Source organism: Girardinichthys multiradiatus, chromosome X (genome assembly GCF_021462225.1).
Source record: "Girardinichthys multiradiatus isolate DD_20200921_A chromosome X, DD_fGirMul_XY1, whole genome shotgun sequence".
In the NCBI taxonomy this organism is placed as follows: domain Eukaryota; kingdom Metazoa; phylum Chordata; class Actinopteri; order Cyprinodontiformes; family Goodeidae; genus Girardinichthys; species Girardinichthys multiradiatus.
This window is the reverse complement of record NC_061817.1, coordinates 39,514,618-39,529,681: the sequence shown is the minus strand read 5'-3', so window position 1 is coordinate 39,529,681 and position 15,064 is coordinate 39,514,618. Positions and strand designations below refer to the sequence as shown.

The 15,064-nt window shown below is 43.9% G+C and overlaps 1 protein-coding gene across 8 annotated transcripts in view; it reads right to left on the bottom strand.

Annotated features, from left to right (window-relative positions):
- The window catches only part of LOC124862596 (caskin-2-like), a 58,653-nt gene that overhangs the window by 27,849 nt on the left and 15,740 nt on the right, over positions 1-15,064 (bottom strand). For all 8 annotated transcript variants that reach the window (XR_007036956.1, XR_007036955.1, XR_007036957.1 and 5 more), the window contains exon 2: positions 11,341-11,392. Coding sequence is in view for 5 of the 8 variants with exons in the window: in XM_047356594.1 (XP_047212550.1) it covers positions 11,341-11,392 (52 nt within the window). In the remaining 3 variants the exon portion in view is untranslated. The remainder of the gene's footprint in view (positions 1-11,340; positions 11,393-15,064) is intronic.

Here is a 15,064-nt window from a genome sequence, read left to right as displayed (position 1 = left end):
ATATCATGGTTCTGACTGAGAGCCGCCCACAACTGTTCCAATGGCCACAAATGGCCCCCGAGCTGCTCTTTGGACACCCCAGACTTAGAAAATGAAAGGTGAAAGGTCAGGGCAACAGCGGATTTATAAAGGATTCATACTTCAGGAATAAACTGTCCTTCAGTGCTCTCATGTTCTTCTGGATAATCCTACACTGATGATGGTGGGCCCGGTTTCTGCCTCCATCAGCTGAGGCTGGAGATAAAATGTCTCCAAGTTCTTCTAATGTTCTAAGTTAACTGCTCATCCTTCCTCAGACCTTCATCCTGGAATAACATCATTGCTAAATCCCTTCTCCATCTGCTTCCTTTAATGATCCTCATCAGTTCTGCAGTTTCTAACGGACCCAGAAATCAACGAGCCTTTCTTCTAGATTACCTGTGGTGGATTATACCTGAACATCTCCACCTCTTCTGGGTTCGGTATCAACAGATTGGACGCCTTTTTAAAAGGGACAGCGCGTTGGGTTTCAGGCTGACATCACTGTAGGTGAGGATACGACCAGGATCTCACCAAGGAAACTCCTCTAATTGTTGTTGCATCACAAGGTGTGAAAGATGAAGCAGGAATAATAATTTGTCAGGAATTGGACCTTGCTTCTACATGTCCAGCAGCAGAAGATAAGGACTAAACCTGAAGCCAGTCATTATTCAGAAGGTGCAACATGAATCAGTGCTGCACACTCTGCTCTCAGACATTATTCATGGCCTTCATGCAGTCTTTCATCATGATCTCCTGATGCTGCAGTCTGAGCGGCGGCTGCTCCACATGGGTCACACGCTTCGTGTTGGAGAGAGGCATCAGAGCCCTGCTGCTCACTGCCGGCGAGCGGCTGCATGCAGAGACACAACACCGAGACTGCAGTGTGAGCGCCACCCACAGGAAGAACAAGAGATAACGCTGCTCCTGTCTGGTTCAGGCGGAGCTGGAAGGAAGTCCTGGCAGGTGTTTCAGACAGGAGCACACCTCAGAGCTGCCAGGAAACTGATCAGGACTCGCAGGATGTGTTCATAAATGAGTCACTGGGGCCTGCAGGTTCCCTTTTCACCATCTAACCAGATTTAAATTCCATCAGATGAGTCCGTTTCAAGTTCAGACAACAACCAAACGGTGGGAAACATCAGGAAGCTGGGAACATGCTGTCCTTCAAGATGTTCCTGTGCTCCACATTGATCCTTAAAGAGACAGTATGAAGATTGGAGCAACTCTAACAAGAACCCCTGAAGACTAGGAAGAACCTACAAGTCAATTTAACACCTACGTAAATGATAGAAACAAGGGTCTTCTAGTAGAACATCATCCAAACATCACGGCTGCTGCCAGCTCATGTTCTCCCCATGATGCACCCTGGTGACGCACACAGACCAGACCATCCATTTGAAGGTCCTGTGATCTTGTTCTGTTGATTACATGATCACTGTAGGAGCTTTGGGTGGAGAAGGTCAGCATGGACACCATGAGCTACAACAAAGTGGAAAGCTCTGTCATCTGGCACCTTTCTATCAGAAACAGCTCCTGCTCCAGCTGCTCTTCTGTTGGATCCTTCACATGAACCTTGGTTTTGCTTAAACCTGTGTCCATATGTCTGCTTTCCCTTATAACTTTAGGAAGGTTCTAAGCCCTGCAGACTGGGAACATCTCAAGGAGTAGCAGCTGTGGAGATGCTCTGACCAAACTGTATGGTTAGACATCTGGGTAGGTCTCCTTATGCATCCATTGTCTTCTACTGACCTGAGGTCAGGGGACATCAGGCATCCCCAGAAATCCATGTCCCCAGTTTGCCCTTGAAGATCCCAAGGTCTTCCAAGACCAGAAGGAACATCAAATTCCTGCAGTGAGGTTTGACCATAACACACAGCTCCATGTTGGAGAAAACCAAACCCAGCAAACACGGCGGTGGAGGGGTGATAATGTGGGCTTGTTCTGCAGTTACAGGACCTGGGCACCTCGAAGTCATCGAGTAGACCATGATCTCCTCAAAGTATTGTAGAGTCAATGTAAATCCATCTGTCCTCCAGCTGAAGCTTGGTCCAAACTGGGTCATCCACAGAACCATGATCCCGAACACAGGAAGCTATTTTTATATATCTTGGTTCCATCTGTTGTGTCCTAGAGATCTGAGGTCCAGTGTGGAGGTAACAGGAAAAGACTTTGTGTCTGTTCCTGAAAGATCTCAGCAGAGCACATGAGGAGCTGTATTTACTGTAACTCAGGTAGGAATGTTCACGCTAAGGTTGAAGAGCCGAGGAGCTGGATGGGATGGAACAGACCAGCGTGTCCTTAGCTGGACCCTTTGTGCTATAATATGACTGAGAAAACTCCCATCCACATGTCTCCGACCTCCCCCACAGGTAAGTGGGTCGGACTGAGAGGAAATGGACCTCCAGGCTACACGGTACCAATTAAAACAGAAGCAACAAAGAGCTGGATAAAGGCAGGGAGATGGTTTTAGTGCTCTGTTGTGTAATGCCAGCAATGGCATTCATGTGCAGCTCCGGTCCAGAAAGCGCCGAGAGCAACAACAGCAGTAATGGATGGAGAGCGGAGACGGGCCAAATCCTTGGAACCAGAACTTCAGGTTCAGCCCAAAGCGTCACATCAACACTGAAATTGATATTTCCTCTTGAGGAGGAGTTCTTCAGGCTTTCTGAAGGTCTTCAGCTACTGCAGATAAAAATGAATGAAACACAGAACATTTGTGTAGGACCGACCCGACTAGCAGAGAACCGGAAACTGTTTGTAAAAAGGGAATTTTCTCTCAAATATTTGATCAATATTATGAAAATAGAGTAAGAGAAAAGACTCCTGTCTGTCTGACGGCCGTGGATGAATCTGGGTTTAAACTGACAAAGAACAGTCCTCCAGTCAGGTTCAGTAAATTAGAATCTGGTTCTGCTGAGGCCCGTTTGTCAGATTAAAAGAACCTGTAGAAAAAAATCACCTTTAAGCAGGTATTAAACATACTTTTCATTAAGCCCACATTAAAATGTTTTATTGGTCTGATATTAATTCAATTCAATTCAATTCAATTCAAAAATACTTTATTAATCCCAAAGGGAAATTAAATAAAACCTAAACCTAACCCTAAACGCTGTGTTCTCATTGGCTGGAAGCAGAAAATCATAATTAACAGAAATAAAGGCTTGAAAACATCAGTCTGGGTTGAATTAATCCTTATAATTTTTCACTTATGAGTAAATGAGCATTTAATTATATTCTAATTTGTTGAATGTGACTGTATATGTCGGCAGTATGTGAACGGCATCGTGTCAAAACTAACCAATATGTTGCTTCATCTTCTCTTCTTCCACTCCCAGACTTGATGTTTGTTAATTTCACATATAAAATAATAACTAATAAACCTACAAAGCAGGATTATGAAACCTCTCCACTGCCTCCTGGCTCATGCATCCCACCCCAGATATGCAGCTCATGGAGTTCCCCTTAATGTCACCCTGACTGGTCCCACTAGGACCAGTTTAATGGAGCTGAAAGAAGCTCAGCTCTCATTGCTGCTTGTCATCGAGGAAGAGGAGGAGGAGGAGGAGACCCTGACGCCCCTGATGGTGGCATCTGTGCAGACTGGAATGCTTTCAATGCAGCACTCAGACAGAGAGTCACACACAACATTCCTACTGATAGTGTTCATGCACCAGCCTCGACCAATCACAGAGCTCAAAATCTTCCTCTGACTGCAGACCGGCTGCAGGAGAAGTTTATCTTTTAAAGGGAATGATGTTCTTGGTTCACACAAACACCTCCGATTGGACCTTCTACCCACTTTAACTGCTTTTCTTCAAGACTCTTTAAAATGTCCTCCCCTTCTAACCTCTGGTTCCACGCAGGCAGCGTCCTGAGATCTCCAAACCATGAGGAGCATATGACCCTCAGCATTATGCCAAAAACAAACAGATGATCTTATTCTGCTGTTTTAGGCTCATCATTTATGTTGATATTCTTAGAGTCTCTTTTTAAAAGGACGTTTTCAGAAAAAATATCGATTGTTCTTATTGGCTGTTTAATGTGACAACAAGTCTATCTCTGATTGGCTGCTCAACCCCTAAAGATAACTCCTCTCCTGGTAGCATTCAGTGCTGAGAGGAGACCTGGGTCCAGCAACTCAGGATCAGACAACCCATCCAGAAATCATGGCCAACCGAATCAGAACCAATCCTAATCCATCTGTCACATTCAGTGGGGATAAACGTTCCAGGAAGACCTTTTCTTTTGCTTTTCTTGCTTTTGCCAACAAAAACAAGAACTACCGTCAAAAAATAAATCAAACCCTGATGTTAATAAGCGAGATTCTAATGACAGATTGATGGTGTCTCCTTCTAGGAGAAACCTGAGGTGTTTCGTCACTTACTCCACATATGTTCTGCTGGAAACGCCATGAAGCCACAGTAGATCTCTGTGGGAGACTCTGAAGGGAAAAATCTGCTGAATCCGAGAAGATGATGTTTTCAAAGAACGTGTTTGTGACCCACCTGGCTCTGGTTCGGTTTTGTTTGCTCCGATTTCTGATTGGAGGATTTCTTTGTGACATCAGTGTTGATCACAACAGCAAAGAGATGGGCTGAATCATGGAACATTTACAGCTGGACCGCACAGAGTCTCTGCAGATGGGCCGAGCCTGAGAGAAGAACTGATCTCAGGTCTGATTGTGCTGCAAGTTTGACCCGTTTCTGAGAGAGAGTGCAGGAGCAGAGTCCGGCTGAGCAGCAGGAAGACTCCTGACAGCGGTCAGACTGACTGAGCTGCTAAAACCCAGAACTGAACCCTGCTTCCTGCTTTCAGTGAAGCTCCTGATCTAAAGTCTGATGGTGTTTTATGTCTGAGCGATAAAAGCTTTCCCTATAATTATAATTATTAATTAAATAGAGGTAAAAGTTCAATGCTTTGTGTACTTTTGACTTCAGAATCTAATTTTAACACTAGTTTCTGCACTGGTTTTGTAATAAAACAGCAATAATGACCAGATACAGAAACAACCAAACACTTCCCAGAGGTTGCCAGTGGGGGGCAGCGTAGGGAGGGGAAGACATTTCAGGGGTAGACATGGCAACAAGCTGACTTCCTGTGATGAAGATAGCAGGAGGGAGTACTACTTTGGATTAATTCAGACAAGCAGACAAGCCAGGGGTGAAGAGGAGGATGTTAGCACACATGGGGGGGGGGGGGGGGGGGGGGCACAGCGGTACATAAAGGAACCACTACAACAGGAAGAGCAGCTGACTGAGCAGCCAGGGGAACCCAGATTGGAATGTTTGTGGTCATTATGTGTGATCTGATCAGTGTTTAGTAGTTATTAATGATAGAAATGTAATTTCTGTGCTGTTCAGTTTTACATTTTATTCTCATTTTAACTGATCATGTTTCATCTCCTTGTTATCTGATGTAAACAAACATCATGGGGGAGGGGCTTTACCAACCTGCTCCTAGACCCCACAGATCCAGTAAGAATGGGCTGAGAATGACTCACAGGTGAATAATCAGACTGAATGAATATTTACTGGATAACATAGATGCTAGTCAGGTGCAGCTTAGAGCAGAGAACAAGTAGCACTAATTGTTCCTGGTGGCTCCAGGTCAACCTTCTCCGCAGCCTACTTCATGTTTGTTCAGAAGGTAACAGGACGGATCATCTCTACCTGCAGCGTGCTCACATGTTTAACTATGCTACATGGATCTGTGGAGCGTCTCTGAGATAAAACCAGCATCTACACTGAAAGCCAACAGGGTGCTACGTAACATCAGGAGATGTTGACAGATGCTCATTGGGTCACGTTTACCCACACCATCCGTAGAGTGGATCCAAGTGGTGATGGATGCTGCTGAAAACAATCACAAGCTTCCATTCATCACTCGGTGCCAGCAAACTGGGTTTTCACCATCAAACTGTCCAAACTCATCGACAGTTTAAATGAAATAAACACATTTCTATTCATGTTCTCTGAGGGAATCGGCCTGTTGCAGCAGCCGAGAGAACCATGACTAAATTCTGGACTGAAAAAGCAACCAGAGTCCAATAAAAACTCTGAAAGTTCTTCAGAAAACCTGGAGAACTGTTGATCCAAATTTTAGCTGATAACAGGAGAGTGGATCCCAGGAAGGATATTATAAAGAAATGAGAACTGGATGTGGAGCTTTGAATCACCAGGATCTATCCTGCTGCGCTTGAACTTTGGTCTTTCCTCCCTGGACAACAGGCCAGATCTTCCAGCACCATTCCAGCTCGGTGCTCCATAGAAACCAGTCCAAACATGGAGCCAGCCGGCCGCAGGAGACGTCACATAGACTCAAACAGTAATTTGTCTCATGACCTCCCATTATTCCTCCAGTGTTTGTTTCTCTCACACAGCAACATCAGGAAAGACAAACAGTCTCCATGGTGGACACCCAGCTGGCACAAACACCAACACCCCCCACAGCTCTGATTTGTTCCTGAAGCCACGCCCTCCTCAACTCCTGCAGGTAAACCTGGAGGGGGAGGGGCCTCACTGAAAGGTGCAGCAGGCCTGAACCTCCAGGATCAGAGCAGAAAACAGAATGCCTTCCTGTTCCATTTGAGATCCCCTCCAGCTGCGCTCTTCTTCTGCAGATCTGCTGTGTTTGCTCAGAGTTAGAAAGTAGCTGTGGCCTCCAGGAAAGCTAACAGCAACATGTATATGAAACCACCACAAACACACGGCGAGCTCAGCATTCAGAGACACGGCCCTGCAGGACGTCAAAATCCTGAATCAAAGTCTGACGGACGCTTAGGAGGAAGAAACTGGATCCTTCATCTCAATAATCAGGATCTCAAGATCAGGATATGAGAAGAACATCTGCAGCAGTGATGGAGAAAAACTAACAGCAACTTAAATAAAGTTTCCATACAACATTTCCATTCATCTCATACTCTAAAAATATAATACTCACTTTATTCATTCAAAATCTAACCTGAGATGTTCAGAAACGTGAAGAACGGAGCGATTATCAGCCGTCTGAGACTAAATGCTTCATGGTGAAAGAAGCCTGGGAGAACCTGTGGAGGCTCTGTGTGATGGAGCCACTAAACGCTGATTTTTCCTCCACACAGCAAACATCAAGCAGTGTCGAATGTTTTCTTGGAGAACTGTGCTGTGTGAGCTGTCCACAGCCTCCTCCTCCTCTCATGGTAAGATGGTTACACCTGGAACTATTCATTATCCTGTCAGATCTGACATCTTCATCCCAGCATGACCAGCATGTTGTACAGCGATCAAGCTGACTAAATGAACGTTTTAGCTTCCAAAATGATGTCTAGAATCACTTTGCCAGCTGAAGTTGGTGTTTCTTTACTTTGGCCAGCTGCTCCAGCGTTTTTCCTTTCACCAAACTTTAGCAGACATATTCACAAGTCATTTCTTCCCCCAAGTCCAGGTTAAGTCTGTAACAACTGAAATCAACATTTTCTCCTCAAATCCCCAACATCTGGGTCACATCTACCTCTGCATGGTTGTAGGTCAGAGATCTGAACCTGAACTCTTTGTCTTCTGGGCTCAATTATTACATAAAAACTGAATAATTCTCTTTAAATCTTTTACTATTTATTAACAGTTATCTTTAAATATTTTTAACATTTAAATCAGCAGGCAAAACATCTGCTGAAGGCTAATTTCTATTATTTTGAAAATGGATCAAGTTTAGCTGGTTCCTCTCCTGTGGAACCAGCTCCCAGTTTTAGTCCGTGAGGCAGACACCCTGTCTACTTTTAAGGCTAGGCTTAAAACTTTCCTTTTTGATAAAGCTTATAGTTAGACTGGCTTAGTTTATCCTGAACTATCTGTGTAGTTATGCTGCTATAGGCTTAGGCTGCTGGAGGACATAATGACCACTTTCATTCTCTCTGCTACATTCTCATACTACTCTCCAATTTTGCATTATTTGCTGTTATTTCAGCTTTTAACTTTATGTTCTCTCTCTTTTCTCTTCCTAGAAGCTACACCTGGCCTGACTCTGTGTCTACCTGTGACACCTTTCTGGAGAGGGGCATCATCCAAGCTTCTGCTGGCAACAACTTAATGCTCACCTTCTACAGATGATCCACATGACCCTGTCTTTCAGTGTTTAACCCTTTCTCTCTCCTAGACATGGCGATTGACTGAGCTTCTACTGTGACTAACTCTATGTTCTCTCTTTCAGAGTTTATCTGTTCTTTCTTTCTAGATGAACGACTAAAGGAGCTCACAGACTGGCTTCCTTTCACTCTTCATTTCAGGAGATGAAAACTGGTTCTAAGACTCGAGTCTCAGACCAAAAGTCCAAGTCAAGCCTCAAGTCTCTAGGGCACAAGTTCAAGTCGAGTTAGAAGGCTTTTGTTTTTGCGACTTAAGTGTGACTCAAGTCCGAGTCTCGAATTCGAGTTGCCATCTCTGGCTGGAGGAGCAGCAGCTCCACTCTTAGCTCCTCCTGGATGATGGAGCTCCTCTGAGTAAGAACTTCTGCCTGCTGTTTCCAGTGTCTCACCACAGAAACGGTGGTGCAGAACATGGCAGGTTGGTCCTTTGTGCACATCCTCACTTTGTAGCTTTCGTTGGACGGTGAGAGCAGTGCTCAGCAACAGGAAGAACGTTGGGTCTTACAGACTTATGGATGGTTGAACACAACCACTAAAGGAATATTTATTGATTCATAAACATCTTTAAGGTCAAACTGTGTGGTTAAAGTTGTGTCTGAAGAACACAACTCCTCTATATTCTTCATCTCCGACTAGTACAGTCAGTTCTTTCTCTGCACTGACATCTACTGGTTACCGTGAGAACTGAAGTGAGTGCAGTGTGCCTGAAGAGGCAGATTAAAAGGAGATGTTGGTCATGCTGAGGCAGGTGAGGAAGCTCATTGCAGCTGCTTGGATCCAGGATCTGGTTCTTTCGGTCCTGATCCATATCTCAGGACCATAGGTGACAGACAGAATGGACCAGTACATCTTGAGCATCATGTTTAGGATCAACTTCCACTAGGGGTATCACAATATAGGTACATGGTGAATGCCCCAGCGGCTTTTAAATCTGAGGTATGGAAGCATTTTGGCTTCGTCGTGTCAAGAAACGAGAAAGAAGAAAAGGTGACGGACAAACAGACAATATGTAAACAGTGCCAGAGTACAGTGCAGCACACATCGGGAATAACGAGGAACATGAGAAGTCACTTGACAACTCAACACCCGGGAAGTGTCAAGAAAGTGTTAAGAAATTCCAGTCGGGTCAAAAAACTCTGCATGAAGCATTTACAACAGCGCTGCCTCACAACTGCGTCAAGGCTTAAGACATAACAGGATGCGTTCAAAAGGATCAAAAGGTTAATGTCTAAGCTGGAGCTTAAATATAAAATGGCATCACGATCACATTTTAGTCAAAGCGTTTTCCTGCTTTATACAGCGAGACCAAAACTGATGCCATTTATTTATTGTATAGTGACTAGGCAGTTTTGTGCCTAGGTAATTTTATTTAGGCTGTTTTTTAAATGCCTGGGTAAAGTTTATTTACTCATAGGTTAATATAGTGCCTCGGTTGCCTTCTCTTTATAAATATATGTTGAGTTGTTACTTGAACTTTTGCACTCCAGTAAAGGTTTTGAATAGAAACCTCCAATACGACAATAAAGGTTGTACCAATGAATGGTCAAAGCTTTTTATTTTGTCATTCTTGTTATTATGACTCTCCCCATAATAAATATCGTATCGTGAGGTTCATATCGTGATAATATCGCATCGTGAGATGTGCATATCGTGACACCCCTAACCTCCACAGACCAGAGCTATGCCCATATTGCCACAGATGAAGCTCTGATCCATCTATCCATCTCCAGCCTCATCCTGCCATCTCTCAGGAACACCAAGATGCCTGAACTGCTCTGTTTAAGACAGACACTAGGAACCGGATGAGACACTGCTACAGGGCATGGTTTGAAGACACCAACATCATCTGCAAAAAAGGCAGAGATGAGACGCTGATGCCCCAACCCAAAACCAGAGATCTCTGCAGTACTCCCACCAGAACACATGCAGGACAAGGTCAGAAGCCTTCTGCAGGACCACAAAAAATACGAAGACTGGAAAAAGGCCCACCATCACCACGACAGATCAGCACGAGGATAAAGATCTGGTTTGCTTTGGAATGCCTCTACATTCCTCTTGAATCTGATCTTTAACCATAGATCTGTGCCTGATCTCCAACAGCTGAGAGATCAGTGGGAACCCCTGAAGCCACAACGCACCTTCTGGTCACACAGACTCTTAGTCAGATGATTTATTGGTGTACCAATGGGTTTAGATGTTTTATCACCACCAAATCTCATTGAAGCTTCTTCCTGCTCTGCGTGACTCCTTTCAGTCACTTTTCTAAAGCTGAACTGTTCAGCTAAACTTTTTAGATCTTCATCTCTCCGGTTAGTCCTCTCAGTGTTGATCCCCATCTGTCTCATCCAGTAAACCCATCAGTGCAGCATTGAGATGTCTGTCTTCTTTGTAAGCACACACATCTTGATGGTCTGAGTCCTGCCCCCTGACCTCACAAGCCTAACCTCTCAGCCCTCTGAAGGACCAACAAAGGAGCTTGACCCTTGATGGAGTCTGAGGACCTAGGACTGCCTCTCAGACTGTTTTGTTCCTCTGACGTGAAGCTGAAAGGCTCCACTGCTGATCCATGAACCCATCACTGCTGAGGTGCCTCTAACCACCAGAACCATCTTTACGAAGCTGCAGATCTGAGGCAACGAAAGCAGAGCTGAGACGTAACTCAGGACGGAGATAGGATGAAGATGTTTGGGAGGAATGAAAGATCCAACTTAATAAAACTTCTGGGTCCGGATAATTAAACTGAATCTAAAACATTCCGAGAACCGGGATAATCTAAACCTTCTGAACCGAAAAAAAAACCCAAACTAAGCAGCAGAACAGATAAAACTGTTTTAAAATAAACATTAAACCCATTATAGGATCATTTTAAGAGAATTATTATCAACTGATTTCTGAATAGTAATAGTTATTATAATTAACATTTAGTTTAGAAATCAGAATACATTTTTATTTCATTTTCTGAATTTTAACCAGCAGGATGATGAATTTAGGAACAAGACAAAATAAATACATCTAGAGGGAAACAAACTGTGCGCAATAAAAAAGCTCCGATTCAAAAATACTCAGAAATATGAAATAAATAAATTCATGAAAACCATGAAAAAAAATCATCTTTAAAGAAATGATTAGAAATGTAATTAACGACATGAATGAGACACGAACTCTGATTCTGGTCTCTTCATGTCGACTCCTTCACTCACCCGTCTGAGTCCTGGTAGTTGATGTTCAGCCTCCTGGTGGAGCCCAGCAGCTCTGGAAAACAGAAAATTCCCAGTTGGATTCAGAGATCTGGACCATCAGGAACAACCGTAGGACAACAGCTGGATAACATCAGGAAATGAATATTTCTAATGATGTTAGTTGAACAAGATAAGATGTTTGCTCCGGATAATTTCACTGGTTATGATCCAAATAAAAACTATTTTGGGGACTCAGGTTTAGCTTAAACCGGCTCAATTATGGTTGAGGTCCAAACACACCCTCCATTTCTGCTACCTGTATGACCCCTTCTCTTTTCCAATGGTTATAATCAGTCTGACAGAGAGAGGTATCCCAATCCTGGTGGTTTTTAGTAGAACAATGACCATCAGTGAGCTCTAGATGGACAAACTGTCTACTTTTAAGGCTAGGCTTAAAACTTTCCTTTTTGATAAAGCTTATAGTTAGACTGGCTTAGTTTATCCTGAGTTATCTCTGTAGTTATGCTGCTATAGGCTTAGGCTGCTGGAGGACATAATGACCACTTTCACCCTCTCTTCTACATTCTCATACTACTCTCCAATTTTGCATTATTTGCTGTTATTTCAGCTTTTAACTTTGTTCTCTTTTTTCTCTTCCTAGAAGCTACACCTGGCCTGACTCTGTGTCTACCTGTGACACCTTTCTGGAGAGGGGAATTGTCCGAGCTTCTGCTGGCAACAACTTAATGCTCACCTTCTACAGATGATCCACATAGCCCTGTCTTTCAGTGTTTAACCCTTTCTCTCTCCTAGACATGGCTACTGACTGAGCTTCTACTGTGACTAACTCTATGTTCTCTCTTTCAGACTCTAACCTTGAAAACTGGATCAGAGTTTATCTGTTCTTTCTTTCTAGATGAAACGACTAAAGGAGCTACATCCACTAACATTTACTTTTCCTTCCCATAGAAAGTACTCCTGGATCAGTGCTTCTTTGTTCTTTTTGTGTCTCTGCTCTGTTCTCTCAAACCTCCAGTCGGTCGTGGCAGATGGCCGCTCACACTGAGCCTGGTTCTGTTGGAGGTTTCTTCCTGTTAAAAGGGAGTTTTTCCCTCTCCACTGTCGCTACATGCATGCTCAGTATGAGGGATTGCTGCAAAGTCAACACCAGTGACTGTCCACTGTCTCTACATGCTCATCCAGGAGGAGTGAATGCTGCAAGTCACTGACTGGATGCAATCTGCTGGGTTTCCTTAGATAGAAAAACTTTTTATCCAATTTGAATAAATAACTGAATCCAACTGAACTGTTCAATGGTTAGGATTAATTGGAATGTATGAACCTGACTGTTGTGAAGAACCTTGAGACAACATGTGTTGTGAATTGGAGCTATATAAATAAACTGAATTGAATTGTGATTTTATTTATTTTCTTTTATTTAAACAGGTGGTCTTATTTGGTAGAGTGACCTGTAGCATCACTTCCATAAAATAACACAATCATAAAACATTACCTTCACCTTTAAAATGGAACAAAGTCAAGAACGAACCTAACGAAAACAGAAATGATAATCAAATGTCCCAGAGGGATCCAGCCGGACAATTTTAAGTCTTGCTGCAGTGGGATTCCAGGAAGACGGAGCAGAACAGGAGAAGGCCTTTTCCAAAACTCTGTGCAAACTGAGGGAACACTGAAAGAAATAACATCCTGGGAGAGTAGCTGTGACGGTCTTTGTGACATCCAAGAGTGTAGATAACAGACGCTCAAGAACCAACGTTGAAGACTTTGAATGACAATAAATTATTGTGTCATCAGCATATAAATGCATACCTCAATAACATTATTAGCATAAACTGAAAACAGTTTAGGACCCAGAATGGATGGAGCCTTGTGGGACACCTTTCATGATTTTCATGTAATCTGAAGACAGACCACTGTGTTTTACACACTGTTAGAGTCCCGACAGACAGTTTAAAAACCCTCCAACTGGTTGCTCTGAAAGACTGACCTCTGAGAGCTTCTGACAGAGGATCAGAGGAATGATCTACAAGAGATCCTTGGAGAAGTCAATGAAAAGGGCAGCACAGTAGTCTCCAGCATCCAGAGCTTCTACAATATGATTTAATGCTCTAGTGATGCTGTTACAGTGCTGCGTTGTTTCCTAAAGCCAGGCTGATAAAAGGTTTGATAAAATCAGGTTATCTTTAAGTTGGTCATTTACTGACCTTTCCAGGACCTCAGCTAAAACACAATATTTAGAAATGGGGCAAAAGTTATTTAGAGCAGGTGGATCGTCACCTTTCAAGAGAGGAAGAACAGAAGCTGTCTTCCACACATCTGCAGTGAAAGGTTAAAGATGTGTGACACAGGCTCTACTATGATGTCAGCTGCCAGACGTAAGCATGGAGGAAGGATAGCTGCATTTAAGGCTGCTTGTGTCGGTGCTTCCCGCAAGCAGTCTGATTAAATGGATTTATTATAATAACTGAGCTATTCTGCACAGGAGCTGATCTCAGGTCAGTCTGTTGGTGGAGTCAGTGAACGTCTAACAGGAGCCTCTGGGCCCTCATGATTGTCACATGTGAAGTTCTGCAGAGTTTAACTGTCAGGACTTCCAGCAGGTCAGACAGCAACATGGCTCCCTGCAGACGAGTCGCCAACAAACGTGATCGCGCCTCCGACAATCGGAGCGTTTGAAGTGTCTGCAGTCTCAGCAGGATTCCCTCTGGGATCACAGAGCTGGCTGCTTTGATAATGACCTGGATTTTAGGATTCCTGGGAATAACTCAGCAGAAAAACACAGAACCAGAGATGCAGCGAAGGAGAGATGGAGGAGGGCAGCACTGACTGCTGTGAAAGCATATCACTGCCTAGAAGAATGTCATCTACAATAAACCCATCAACAAATCCACCTTTTTGTTAAAAGTCCTCCCTAGCCAACAGTCAGAGCCTGAAGATCCTGCAGAGACACAAACTCTATAGCTTCAATCTCTGAGCCCATACTTTCTAGAAGCAGATGTTCTGAGATCTTTTTCTCCTTCTGTTAGCAAAGGTTCCCTCCAAAGAGAAGCTGCAGCATCATCACTTTACGTCCAAACAGCCTCACATGCAGGAAACTGCTGCTGAGAACATTACAGCTGAAGAACAGACTTCTGGAGCATCAAGAACTTCAAGCTGAGAGGTGCTGCAGAGAAGACACCCAAGAGGGACCAGCAAGCTGGGGGACTGTCTCTATCTGAAGAGGGTGCTACAGATTCCTGCTCCCACCGATGCAGAGCTTGCTTAGCATTGGCAGCAGGTGGATGTGAGGGTATCTCCACGCACAGTGAGATGAAGAACTTTGAGATGTTAATGGCCCTGAAGGACAGACTAAATTCCAGCAGGAAAAGCATTGATGGACATTAGAAGCTCCTCCTACTCCCAACGACCTAAAAACAGTTTGGTGAAGATCTGTGGGTTTCCCAGGGTTTCCCGGAGCTCTGTGTCACAAGGCTAAGGTGATAACAACGTGGCTTATAGCTCAGAACATGTACATGCTGGACCTGTGGCCAGGAAACTCCTCAATCTAAACCACAGTAAGAACTGAACCCACTAAACTGGTCCAGAGGTCCACTAACCAGCAGGCCAGACAGAAGTCCTGTTAGGATGAAGAAGAATCAACACTCTGAGCAGAGCACCAAGCGCTCATGGAACACCTCTCCAAACTTCAGTCATCTTCACTGGCTTCCAGTTAGACGTCTCTCTG